At 34.0% G+C, this 14,094-nt stretch overlaps 1 protein-coding gene across 1 annotated transcript in view; it reads left to right on the top strand.

Moving 5' to 3' along the window:
- LOC145840779 (extracellular matrix organizing protein FRAS1-like) overlaps positions 1-14,094 on the top strand; it is a 49,386-nt gene that overhangs the window by 27,686 nt on the left and 7,606 nt on the right. The window contains exons 35-61 of the mRNA XM_082948109.1: positions 313-453; positions 1,212-1,327; positions 1,558-1,720; positions 2,607-2,739; positions 2,856-3,034; positions 3,834-4,005; positions 4,555-4,610; positions 5,189-5,326; positions 5,402-5,522; positions 5,621-5,809; positions 5,916-6,059; positions 7,090-7,224; positions 7,294-7,418; positions 7,614-7,754; positions 7,858-8,009; positions 8,576-8,663; positions 8,751-8,843; positions 10,246-10,402; positions 10,571-10,712; positions 10,865-11,051; positions 11,233-11,353; positions 11,734-11,859; positions 12,669-12,800; positions 12,941-13,062; positions 13,166-13,264; positions 13,436-13,579; positions 13,903-14,050. Of these exons, the coding sequence (XP_082804235.1) occupies positions 313-453; positions 1,212-1,327; positions 1,558-1,720; positions 2,607-2,739; positions 2,856-3,034; positions 3,834-4,005; positions 4,555-4,610; positions 5,189-5,326; positions 5,402-5,522; positions 5,621-5,809; positions 5,916-6,059; positions 7,090-7,224; positions 7,294-7,418; positions 7,614-7,754; positions 7,858-8,009; positions 8,576-8,663; positions 8,751-8,843; positions 10,246-10,402; positions 10,571-10,712; positions 10,865-11,051; positions 11,233-11,353; positions 11,734-11,859; positions 12,669-12,800; positions 12,941-13,062; positions 13,166-13,264; positions 13,436-13,579; positions 13,903-14,050 (3,664 nt within the window). The remainder of the gene's footprint in view (positions 1-312; positions 454-1,211; positions 1,328-1,557; positions 1,721-2,606; positions 2,740-2,855; positions 3,035-3,833; positions 4,006-4,554; positions 4,611-5,188; positions 5,327-5,401; positions 5,523-5,620; positions 5,810-5,915; positions 6,060-7,089; positions 7,225-7,293; positions 7,419-7,613; positions 7,755-7,857; positions 8,010-8,575; positions 8,664-8,750; positions 8,844-10,245; positions 10,403-10,570; positions 10,713-10,864; positions 11,052-11,232; positions 11,354-11,733; positions 11,860-12,668; positions 12,801-12,940; positions 13,063-13,165; positions 13,265-13,435; positions 13,580-13,902; positions 14,051-14,094) is intronic.

Raw genomic sequence — 14,094 nt, 5'->3', positions numbered from 1 at the left:
TGACTTGTCTCGTTGTTGTAAGCCAACACATCAAAATAATCAAATCTTTTGGTATTTAGTACTTTAATTAGCTTCTTGCAAACAGAGTACAACGATGGCTTTTATAAACAAAGAAATACTTAAGTGATCTTCACTTTTATTAGCTGGCATGCTTGACAGGATAAAATATAAACTATGTTCTTTCTGTCAGCACTAAGTCAACATTTATGCTTAAGTTTTTAACAAGTACTTTTTTCGCATTCTTTTGTTAAACTATAAACTATTTTTTGCAGAGTTTGTGTTTTAGTTAAAAAAAACTGCTTAAATTTTTAGGTTTCTATAGCCAAAGTTGACCATAACGGGCCAGAACCAGACCCCGAAACTGAGTTGTCTTTGGTTGTCCAAGGTAGTGAAGAAAAAGTTATTACCCGTGAACACCTGGCGTATATTGACCAAGACTCAGAGGATTATGAGGTAGACTTTTATGATAAAGTAAAACAAAGTTAGATAACTTAAACCTTAGTTTCTAAACTCGCTACTTGTTACTTTACAAACACTTAAGCGAATCGATAAGTAAATATCCTCTTTATAACAAACTTTAAATGATTTAAGATAACATAAACATTATAAAAATATAAAAGTTAGACTAAAATTTCTTTTGAATATTTAGATAATATAAACGATTAAATTTTTCTTACTGATAAAGTTATTTTAAGTCAATTTGTCAAACTTTTAGCATAAACTAAAAGGTATTTAAATTGACAGGTTTACGATTTCTATTATTTATATTAAAAGCTAGAATGCTAAGAGGTGATTGATTTTTAATGTGCATTTAAAAATAACTTTACAGTTTTAAAATCAGTTAGAACTTTATGCAAAGACATTAGGGCTTTGAATTTATGTTTGTTTACATACAAAACTTTTATTTTTTCGTAGATAAAAGTACTAACTTATAAAGAATTTTATTAAACTTTTAAATTTACAACAAATGATTGATAACTTTTTCATAGAAATTTCATCCTAAACACTTTAAGCTCCGTAAAACAAGATATCTACAGCGTTTTAATTAAGTTTTATATATACAAAAACGCTCGAAACTTGATATCGTGAAATTGAAGCTGACTCATATCATTGCACTTTGTTAGATATTTTTCAAAGTCACGCCTTAATTTCATCAACGTTAACAACAAACTGTTGAATTACAAGCGGTTTAATTAATTCTTTGATCGCAGGTCATTTTCTACCTGGAGTCCATGGCCTCCACCGGCGAGCTGGCGCACAAAATCAAAGGCCTGCTCGCGAGAGGAAGCTTTTTCACTCAGTCGGACATTAACAACGGGTTTATCATGTAAGTTGAAATTGAAATTGGGTAATTCGCGTAGTTATCACGCTCGTTGCTACATTAAGTGTAAGCCTAGACCAGCGGAATTTAATATACTTACCGTTGCTCTTAATTATCTTTTCAGGGAGTTGAGTTTCACAGCTATTGAATTTAAACAACGCTTTAGAAAACTTTATTAAAAAATTCAAATATTTTTATTTAAATTAAGTTTAAAAAAATATATTAAAAAAATACAGATTCTCGTCGCACGAGGACGGAAAGGAAGCAACTCTGACGGATTCCATCGACTTCTCGGTGGCGGACAAGCTCGGCAACCGGATTCAGAATCAGAAGATGGCCATTTCGATTGAAGCCATAAGGAATCGCGCCCCGACAGTAGGCTCCGGCAACCACGTGCTGGTCAGTTGACCCTTTGATGGTGTCTGAACTCTGTATAGTGGTGTTTGCACGATAAATAAATTTAAGTTATGATGGCCGGTTGTTAGCGTGATCGAAAAAGTTTGATTTATGGTAATTTGTTTTGCGTTAATGCTAAAGTGACGGCGAATTATGAAGTCGTTATGTTGAAGAAAAGCTCGAAAATGTTAGAGTATAAATAATAATGGTACTTTTTCAAACTATTATTTGGTGCGACAATAACTTTTATAAATATTAAGCAGTTGAATAAATATAAGATTGCTAACTTTGTTTTTCTTTGCTGTAAGCTGTGCGCGCCCGTTGAAAGATTTCTTATCAAATGTATTACAATGTTGTTTGAGACATAATTGCTTTGAAATCATCGCATCTCAAAGGTGGAATTGAACAGCTAAATCACGTTTTATCAACATTACTCTTTAAATTAAACTTATAAATCATCTTTTCAACACGTTCAAACTTTCTCATGAGCTCTTGTTGCCACCTGTGATTTTATCTCAAGCTGCACAACAATTATCTTACCTAAATAAACAGCTTTCTGCAAATTAGTTTCGCTAAAGTCACCGTAAACTTTTAATCTTTTAATAATAAATTGAAAGTTATTGAATTAGTTCATACTATTAATTTTGCTTAAATCTTCAATTTCATGGCAATTAGGCACTTTAAATGATTGATGTTATTGAAAGTTGTCAAATAACTTTGATCAAAAAATACGTATACCAAAAACAATTTTTCAGTAAAAACTTTATCTAATCGATTATATCTTTAAATAAATTTAAAACTTACATAAAAATACAACTTGAATGTTTAAAAAAATAAATCTCTTTTTTTATCTAACAAAGAACTTAACAACTACAAACAACTGCACCAGGTGTACCCGGACATCTACGCGACGATTCTGACCCGCGAGCACTTCAACGTATTCGACGAGGACTCCGGCTTGGCGCAGGTCGAAATCATCATCGACAGCAACCCGACGCTGGGCACCATCGTTGGTCGCGAAGGTAGGAAAAACGTTTTCACGCGTTAAAGTCCTTGTCTTGGTGAAGTTTTGTTTCAAAAAAAAAAATGTTCAAAAAATAAAATATTTTTTTTTTTTTTAATATTTCAATATTTTCAGGGGAGCATGAAGGGGGCGGCCTGATGAGGTTCTCGTTAGAAGACCTGGAAAAAGGGGAGGTGATGTACCGGATGGCGGGTGACGTCAACTATGACGCGAACGCGACCGATTCGTTCACTTACCACGCCACCGACGGGTACGACGTATCGAGCCGCCAGCAAGTCGACATCGTCATACTGGTTCGTTGCGCAACGTGTTTTGCAACTCTGTTTGTTTGAAAGCTTACTTTTTTTTTTGAACTTAAACTCGTAATTGTTCTCTTCGACCGTTCCAAAAGTGCGTTTAAGCTCTACAGGAAAGTACATAAGCTGAACGTTCCAAAAAATATGCTAATGTTACAATTGCAAATGACACGAGCTTGGTGGCGTGCCACGGTTGCGTCATAATAGTCGTGTAGTTATCAGACCGCATTCCATGTTAATACGCAATTAATTATTACCGCATCAGCTCTACAATATGTGCTGCAAACCATTGAATACCATTTTTCCAGCGGTCCGAAACGCAATACTTTAATCACCGTTATTATGCTATATTAAAAGCAAATTTTTCTTCACGAACTACACAATTTGTAACGAGTCAATCACTTTTTAAAAATTACTTCTTTATTAAAAATTTCTGTCGAAAAACATCTCGACGGCAGTTTTCGGTTTCAGCAATTTCAGCTTTATTATCCGGGAAAATCGTATCGAAAGGGCTAAGCGCGAGATTTTAGTGTGGGTAGCGGGGATTATTCGAGCTCGGTCAGACAAACGCGATTTAGCATACCTCGCCTTTTGCGATACGCGATTTTCACAGTAGCTTATAACATAACAGCTTATAATTAAAATATAAAGTTAACGCGTTAAGTTTGTTTACAGCGCGCTGTTTTTAAACCAGTTTTTTTAGATACTACAAAACAAACAAGTTTTTGTATTCCTTAAGAGCCTTTTGGCTTGCTAGTTTATGCAAATGTAAAAACAGCACAATGTGTGTTTGCAGAAAGCAGAAAAACCAGCTCCGGTGCTCACTGTCCGCTCACTGTCGGTAAACAGAGGGTCTACAGTGAAAATAAACCAGAACACCTTGAGAATTGACGATGCAATTCCGCCTAACTACTTGGTGATAACCATTAACTCGTTGCCAGATGAAGGAAAACTACTTATCAGCTCTGGTAAGAACGTTAAAATCTAATATATTTTAAGGATAACTGTTTGGTTTCATAAATTACTTAAAGATAGTTTCACTCATTAGTTATTTTTATAGACTAATATTTTTCATTATTACGTTTTTAAGTAAACAAAGCACATCTTGTTATTGTTTACTGACAAAAGACTCGAGAACTTTTGAGTCTGGGCTTTGGCGTGCTTGAGATTTACAATTTTCTGAAGCACCTGAGCCACTCAAAACTGTACAAGTTATTAAAAGCAAACTGGCAACGAGCAAGCCTCGTCTGCTGGGGCTGAGCGGCGTTTTATTACAACAACGCTCACACTGCCCTTGAATGCCCCCAAACTCAAACGCAGTTTTTTTTCACTCACAGCCGCACTCAAGTACAAGTCACTTTCGGCTTGCGCTAGAGAGTGTCGTGTATATTTGCTCAAATAAGCTTGCTAGCCCGCGTTTCCCACCGGACGCCTTTTCTCACCCGTGGCGCAGCGAAAAAGCACTTGAGACGACGCTGCACGGTGTACTTTATTTTATTTTCTATTTATTTTTGCAGAAGACTCGAGGGAGAGAAAGCGGTTGTTGACGGTTGGATCGACTTTCACTTATCAGGTGAGTGAAGTGAGCTTGTTCTCTGCCTCTTCAAAGTTTAATACACAAAATTTTAATTAAAAACAGCAAACAAGACTAGCGTCTCAGTCGTAAAAAAGACAACCTGTAGTTATAAATAATTTTTACTACGCAGTTTTTTGAGAATTTTTCGCTCTTACAAGAAATTTGTTTTAGTCATAAATCAGTTTATATTAGTTTTACGACCTTTGGTTGTGCAAACAATTTGTAAAATTTCATCCGGTTTTATCAGTCTGACTCATGTTGGTTAACGTGCTTGCTAACTCGAGTGTTTGTTTACCCGAGAAAGAGCCAGCAATTTTCAGTCGGTGGAAGCCGTAAATTGCGCGCTTTAATAGCAATGCATTGGGGTTAAGCGACAAACTTGAGCTTTTTTATCTCATAATGATTTTTTATAAACAACAATGGAGCAATTTTTGCTTTATTATTTTACAAAGTCTACATCGTTTTGACTTGCTAATTCAAAGTATAATCTTATTTATTTTACATTTAACATCAGTTTAATAACAGTTTTTTTTTGATAAAAAGGTTTATTTGAATAATAAATAATTTTATAAAAGGATATTTTGGACGGCAAAATAGTTTACGAAAGTGGTGGAGACCATGGATCATCAAAATCACGCCGGATTAGGAGAGATGTCCTAAGCTTCACACTTAATAACGGTTTCACAAAAACAAATGGGCAAGTAGAAATTGATGTAAGTTAAAAAAAAATCCAACTGCTTTTAGCAATTTCACTTCATTAAGTTATAAATGAAAAATAAAACATCAAGGTTGGTCCAGTGTTTGATGACGTAGTAGAAGAAGTAAACGATCACACCTACGACGAATACGATTACGACTACGACGTAAGCTATTCTATCATCAAGAACCAACCATTAAGTATAATCAGAGGTTTGATTAACATTTACAAACTAAAAAAAAACACTAGTTAGGCTTGTTTTCTTACGCGCAAGCATAAAATGGGAAATAACTGACGTTGTTGTTGGCAGGCTCAACCACTGTCATCACGTCGAAGAACCTGCAAGCAACAAGCGACACGGAAAAAGAAGCAGCGAGGTTCATAATGACACGTGACCCGGAATCCGGCGTTCTTCAACTCAAGGCCGGTGACGAAACGGTCAATGTCACGTCGCAAGCGCTGCAGTACAATTCATTCACCCAGCAGGACATTGACAGAGGTTTGTATAAAAACATACATCTGCCTGATAGCAAAAAATCAGTTGAATTAAGTCGTAAAGAATTTTTATCCGAAAATTTATTAATGCTTTTAAATCATTATTTCAGGTTTCTTAAGTTACAAGCATGATTCAAGTAATGAAGAGAAATCAATTTCATTCGGTTATGACGTAGTAAACGGTCCATATGATCAAAGCTTTAAGATATCTGTCAGAGTCGATGCTTCTAAACCTAGAATCATCACCAATGTCGGTAAGTGAAAGCGTCGCTTTTAGTTTAAAAGTACCAATAAATAGAAACTATTATGGTTTTTTAGTAAACAAGTACAGAAGTTGTCCAAAATATTTCTAGGTTTTTTTTTTTGTATTAAATGTCTCAATAACTTTAAAGAATTTAACAACGAGTTTGAAAGGTCATATTAACATAACAATAGCGACAAAATATTTTAATAAGAGAAAACGACTGCAAATGTAATAATTTATAGCTCAAAAAGCTAATGGTTTGAGGAAGCTTTGCATTCGCAAAACAATCGATCATTACTTAATTATGCATTAACTGGACATTACGGCGCTTATGTAATATCTAATGGTTTTGTTTTTAGCCTACTTTCTAAAGTTTTCTTATTACTCGTTTTATTTCTTTCATTTGTGGTGCGTGTTTACCAGGTAATTTTCTCATCATCGCATGGTATGGATGCTGAAAGCACACATTATTCCCTCTTACTTGACATTAGAAAATCTAAGTGGGCTTTTATTCATGCTGTCTGCACGAAACCCGTTTAGCACTTTTCATTAAGTTTGTGTAAAGAACAATGTAGCTTTGCAAAGTTGCGTTTTAAAATAAGTTTGTTAGTTCATCAAGTGCGTAAGAAATAACCCAAATAAAGTAGATTTAGTTAGTTTCAAAACACAGTCGCCTACTGTTACGCGTGGGATAAAAAGAGTTGTTTGTAAACCCTTGGACCTGGAAAGCATCAAACTGATTGACTCTATAAGCTTTCTAATTTTATACAACTTGACTTTCTTTGATAAGTACTTGACCTTAATACAACACATTACTCATTATTATTACTTATTACATTCTCTGAAGCTTCATTCAAAAGTATTTCAATACTTGATGTGTTTCAGCTGTTTAAAGGATTTTAAAGCTACTTAAACTTTTTAATAAAGATATGTCGTTTAATGAAAAATATAAAAAAAGTTGTTTCTTGTAAAAAAACATCAAATATATTTGTGTAAATTTTTTTAAAGTTATAAAATATCTAATTTAACTATTTTTCAAGGTCTGGTCGTTAATGAGGCAGAAAGCTCAGTACTTACAACCCATCAGCTTTTAGCAACAGACGATTCCGGTAAATTATACTATGACGTCATAAGACCACCCCAACTTGGTAGACTGGAAAATGCTGATAACTTAGGTACTTGTTTTCGTTTATTCAATTTTATAATTTCTAAAGTTTTTAAATACTAAATTTGTATTTTTGTAGGCACTTCAATTACTAACTTTAGCCAAAAAGACTTGAGTTTGGGGAAAATTTCGTACAAGCACACAAGCAAAACTTCGCAAACCGAAGATCAAATTGTTTTTGACGTCTCTGACGGCTCAAATTCTGTAAGCAATAAGTTTTTACCGCGAACAACCTTGATAAATAATTTTATAACAGAAATTAATTAATAAATAGAAATAAGATAACAGAATAAGAAACAAGCTAAATTAATAACTAAACATCTTTTAAGCTTATTAGAACAAGTACATGCAGTATGTTTTAGCAACGAAAAACGTCACAGAAACCAGCATATTTTTCAGATTACTCAAACGTTCTACATCACAATACTTCCGGTGGACAACTCCCTGCCGATTGTCAAGAACTCAGGAATACGGGTTCAGGAAGGTGTTAAGAAAACCATCTCGGAATTCCAACTTAAAGCTGTCGACGCCGACACCAACGTAATTATTAACTCATCACTCAACACACAAATTTCAATGCTTAGAATTAAAACTTTACTTTGTTCGTTTTTAACACAAATTAAAATTAATCTTTGTATTTCAGTCAAACGAAGTGAACTTTTTCATCACGTCCCAACCACGTCACGGGGTGATTGAAAGATCGAACGGGGTTTCGGTGACTTCGTTCACCATGAGCGACATCTACAACAACATCATCAGCTACCGACACGACGGAAGCAACTCTCAGTCGGACAGGTGAAGTCGTTGGCTTTTCAGTAAACATTTCACAAGCTTTTGCAATCTTAATGAGTTTTTGAGTGTTAAAAACATGAGATTAGGTTTTATAAAGTCAATTTAACAACATTTGTTCGTGTTAATACACCATATACACTTAAGTTTCAATTAGATAAGCATATTAAAAATTGGATATAAATCTACTTTTACATAAACCTTAATTGACTGTAAAGATATTTTAAAAAGTATTCATACTGCGTACATTTTTAAACCAAAAAATTAAAGACAAATTGGTTTAGAAAAGTTTAGACAAGTTGAAAGTAAATACTTTATTGCAATTATAAAACCATTTATTACGGTCTGATAATTCTGAAACAAATTGAGAGTAAACAAGGAATTTAAAAAATTAAATTTCTTTAAAATAGATTAATCTTTTTCAAAAGTTTCAAAGCGTAACTGTAAAAACTGTATCCCAAAGGAGCTCGGTGCGAAAGTTCATCGCATTTTTTTATCTACTTTTCACACAATCAAAGCATTGACCCGAATGAAAGACAAATAAAAACAACGGTATTACCTTCAAACAACAGGTTTAAGTTCACAGTGAACGACGGGACAAACAAGCAATTCATAGCCGAAGACGAAAACGGCGTGCAGACGACCACATCCAAACCTCAGGTAACTAGCCTTCACCTTTGAAATGTTCTAATACTGACCAAAGTGGGTGTTTCAATTTTAAAATTGCACGGTTTTCACTTTTCGCAGGTGTTCAACATTGACATAGAAGCAGTCGATGACGGCTCTCCCAGACTCATCATCAACCTCGGTCTGAGTCATTTGGAACTTGAAGGAGAATTGGTGAGTTGAGCTTAGCATGATAGTGTTTATATTTTAGAATTTTGATATCTTTTTAACAAAACAAAAAAATAAAAAGTGTTGTATTGATTAAAAATAGTCTATTTACTGAGGTATATTTTTGACTTGTTTATCTAAATTTATAAATCTGCAGTTGTATCTAATGTGTTAATTTAAATAGTAGAGAATATTTTCTTCATATATGTATATATTTACCACATTTAGATATAAAACTTTATTGATGTGTCTTTAAATATTATATCTTTTATTAAAAATTCAAAAATAAAACCATTAAAAACATTATTCGTTAATCATCTTACCAAAAATAATATAACTTATTAAGTTACCAAAGATTTTATTTTATAAAGTTTAGTGTTTCTGTAAGTGCGTATTTTATTTTTTATTTTTAAATTGCATCTATATTTAAAATTAAAACTTTTAAGCCGTTTTTTTTTTGATAATGTTTAAAACCTTAATTGTTATTAACAATGTCATATCTTTCTATGATTTTTTTTATTAAAATCAAATGTCAAAATTACACTTATAAGTAGTATAACAGTATGATTAACAACTTTATAAACTCACTATGAAAATTATTAACAACAACTAAGCCAGTCAACCAAAAACTAATGTGCGGGATTTGTTTCTTCATCAATAACACTTACTTTTGTTCACTCAGTAAGCTAGCAAGTCAAATGTTGCTAGTGGGTGTTACTGCTTTTATTTGCTTTGTTGTAAATTTGTTAACGATGTTATATTTTGATTGATTTGTTATTCTTGGTTCAGTTTTTTTTGCGTGGGATATCTCGGCAAACACAATAATGTGACCTATTGTTGCTGTTTGCACGTTTTTTGCAATAACTCCTGTTTCGCAAGGAGCGATTTAGCAAAAGCCATGGATGATTGATTGCTTGTCTACAGCCGTATTTAAACAAAACCAATTCAGTCTGTATTTAAGCACATCTTTAATTTGAAATGTGTGTGAAAGCAGCTGTAGACTTGTCTTATTAATATTTCAAACACGTAATGCCATTGTTGTAAAAAGAGGGAAATTTGTTAGCCCCAAAAAAACGTGTAAAGTAAACGTTTAAATTTTGATTTGTGCTACTTGTTTATACACATTACAAAATGTTTGATGGCACAATAAAATTTAAATAGTTCAAAAACTAACTGTTATATGTAAATATCGTGACTTTGAGTCACTTAAGCATACATAGAAACTTAGGAAAGTTCTGTAAATAGAAATTTCATTTAAATACTAATTTTAAACTTGAAATATTATAACGCGGTTTTGCTAATACTTTTATGTTTTAAGTTTTGGAAGCAAGCACGCAAGTGCATAAACATAATTTCATGTAATTTAACAACTTTTAAAACTGTTACAAAAACTGCTTAACGTTTTCAGCCTATCGGATACATCACGAAAAAGACGTTGTTCACCGAAGATCCGGACACGGGATCGGAGGACATAATTTACAGCGTCACCTCACACCCTCAATACGGTCACATTGAAGTTCTTGACAGAGAAGAAGAGTTCAGAACAACGGACAAATTTTCACAAGGTATGAACTTGGTCGTAAATTTTAAAGAGTTTAGATAAGTTTATGTGACTTTAAAAAACCATTACTTTAATAAAGTTTAGTTTTAGAAGCAATTATAGTAGAAACTTTAGTGTTTTTTAAGAAAACCTAATGCTTCATCTTTTTTGACAACCAGCAAATTTAAAACAGCGGACGTGAACCAGGGTCTGGTCCGTTACGTCATGGATGACTCGGTAGATGACGTCAACGGAGCGACCAGGGACAGATTCATGTTCGACGTCAGCGACTCCGCATCGAACTCTCCCGTTCGCGGCAACTCTTTCATCGTCAGGTAACAAAATAGGAAGCTATATTACAAAAAAAAAAATTAAATATTTTTTTTTGTATTTCAACAACTGAGTTAAACAAACTAATGTTTCGTTTCTTATAACTTAAACACTTTAAAAAGTAAAAAAAAAATCTAACCTAGTAACTAAAATTCAGATGGAGTGTGATTGAGTTCAAGAAATCTGAGTATCACGTCACTGAGGAGGGAGGAGTGGTCAACGTGCAGGTGGTGCGTCACGGCAACCTCAACCAGTACGCAATCGTCATGTGCGCCCCTCACAACGGCACCGCGTACGGGTCTTTCAAGGCGAACAAGGAAGATTACTTGGCCAGTTCCGGACAGGTAACTACAGAGTGTAAAATTGTTTTCTTTTTGCATATAAACATTTTATTTTAATTCTGTACTTCATAGCTTTAAAACAATTTTTTTGTATACATGAGTTTTTAAGCTCTATGTATATAGTATTTTCTTTACAAAGTTATTAATGTAGATTGTGTTTTTCAAAAGTATTCTTGCAACTTAGGTGCAATTTGACGAACACGAGTCAGAGAAAACGTTTACCATCCAAATAAACGATGACTCTGTATATGAGGGAGTTGAAGACTTCTACGTTCAATTATCAGTTCCTACTTACGCATTGCTTGGTAAGATTTCAAAAATGTTCACTATTTCTTGCTTTTAAAAGTGTTTTTTTTATGAATGAGTTTTAAAAAGCAGTTAAGGTTTTCACAAACTACATTAACGTCAAAGTTTTTATTAAAAGTGTAAACCAAAATTTTTAATTTGACACGGAAATATTTATGTATTTATTCTTACAAAATTAATATCAAATTTTTATTTTTTCAAAACGTGTTGTTATATTTATATTTGCGGCTTTCGTAATCTTGGCATCAACCGACACTTTAGAGATTAGGAAAAGCTCCATTCATCTTAATTTACTAAAAGCTTTTTAATGTCGGTTCTCAACAAAACTTGTACCAGCCTTCTTGAAGAGCAACATTTTGTCAACTAATTATTTTTGCAGGCAAACTGAACAGGGCCAGAATTGAAATAAACGACGACACGGACATGCCGGTGGTCCAGTTCGCCCAGTCCGCCTACACCGTCCAGGAGTCCAACAAGCTGCTGCGCATCGCCATGAAGCGAACAGGTAACAAAACCGAAAGCCGCCGAATCGGCCGCTAATTAGGAAATAACAAGCCGGTCACGCATGATCGCGCGCCACCGCAATACCTATCAGGCTAACTAGAGCGTTCACTGCTCATCTATTCTGTTTCGTTTTAGAGGGCCGTGCGCCCGCGCTGCGGGTTTAACCGCGATTATAACCCGACGCTGGCTTCAGAGCACCAGAAAGCGATACTTGCGCGTGTAAGCTAATCTTGAAAGAGCGATTTAATACTGTGTTCTCTTCTTTTTTTTTCATTTCGCATTTTTTCAATGGCAGACTATCATGAAGCGCCTAATTATTTGTTGTTCAACGTTGCTGCTGCCCCGCACCAAATCGAGCGTTTTGTTGTTAAAGCAGTTGTTCGCGGGTTCGTCTGCTGCTGCTACAAACTAGCTTGGTATTTAAACGTGACACCTGTTCAAACAATCGGAAAGAATTTCTGTAAACATTTTTTTATTGAAGGCAAACAAGACTTTCGGCCAAAATTACTTTTAATTAGCTTTGGTTAAAAAAAAGTTACAACGTCGAATAACTTGATGATTTATTTGCTCATGGTTTAGTTTTCTTTGCCAAACGTCACTTTTTGGTTGTTTTACTTAAAATGTCAACGCTGAATTGCTGGTAATTAATTATTTTGTGACTTACTTAATATAATTTGTTTACATGACTTTACTTTTTAAGAACTTTTATACAAATTACTTTATAACAATATACTAATTTAAACTTTCAACTAAATAAAAAACTCTTTTTTTTTTGTCATTAGTTGTTAAGTAAAATATAAAAACTAACAGGAGACCTGTCTAAGCTGGTCACAGTCGCTTGTTACACTCAGTCGGACTCTGCTGAAAGTGGAAACCAAGTGAACGATGACTTCATAGCCAGGAGCCGTAAAAACCCATCAAGCTCTGTCACCTTCCAGCCTGGTAATACTTTGCACAGTTACCTACGCGTATAGTTACTTGTATTTTCACTTATAATGAAGCATAATTGCTCAAACAAAGTTTATATTAAATGAGCTTTTTTTAAGTTTGTGATTATTATAAAGCCTAAAAACAACTTGCAGAAGAGGAAACTGCATTTTGCAATGTTCAGATAATTGACGACTCGATATACGAAGACACGGAAGACTTTTACGTCAGACTTTCGACACCTTCTAATGGTGCTTTAATTGGTGAAATAGACAACGTAAGTACTTTTAGAAAGTGTTTTAATAAACTTAAAAGGTTTTATGCGTCACCTTTAGACGAAAAAAAAGTACAATTTACAATACTTACATACTTAAATTTAGGTAAAAGTAACCATAGAGGGGCCTAACGACAACCCTGTAGTTTTCCTCGCTAAACCAAAGTTTTCATTTTATGAAGACGACGGAACCGTCGAAGTACCGGTTAGCAAAATAGATTAACAAAAATATAATCAAAATTAACAAAAGTAAAAAAAGTATCACGTTTGAATTTTTTACTCAAAATCATAAACAAAAACTATGTTCATTAGATGCATAACAAAAAGTAGTATAACTTTGTTAATTTGTGCCATAAATTAAAACAAAAACATGTAGGTTTACCGAAGTGGAACCGACTTATCGTTTGCTACTCACGTTTGGTGTTCCACTAAGGAATCTGACCCCGTCTCCGCTACCGCAAACAAGGATTTCCTGCAAAAGTCAACGAAAGTCACCTTTCTGCCAGAGGAGACCGTCAAAGTAATTACTTCGCTAATTTTCGTTCACGTAAAGCGATAAGCCTCCGATCTAAAGGCAGCTCTTTATTGCTTCTTTTGTCAAATGCGCAGACTAATTCAATTGATTTGATAAGCGGATATACTACTTTCCGGCTGTAGTCAAAATATTCATGTGCTATAAAAACAATCAGTCTGGCTTCTTATGTTTTTAATACAAAATTTTTACAATCAATCTATATGGTATAAATTTAACGCACTGTTAACAAAACGTCATTTATAAAAGGTTAAGCGAATGACCCATTTAAGTTGTGAAGTCCTAATCCTAGCTAAACATTTCTCATTCAGGTTTGTAAGCTGACTATAATCGATGACTCACAAACGCCGCAAGTCGAAGGAAACGAGTCATTCATCGTGAATTTGAACTCGGCAGTCAACGCCAGGATTGCACAGCCCAGCGAAGCTGTTATTTTGATCAACGATACTCTCAATGACAGTCAGTTGACTTTATTTTGTCATTATAGCGTTATATTCGAGATA

Source organism: Thalia democratica, chromosome 7, assembly GCF_965202585.1.
Source record: "Thalia democratica chromosome 7, ktThaDemo2.hap1.1, whole genome shotgun sequence".
NCBI lineage: Eukaryota > Metazoa > Chordata > Thaliacea > Salpida > Salpidae > Thalia > Thalia democratica.
This window is presented reverse-complemented; position numbering and strand designations above follow the sequence as displayed.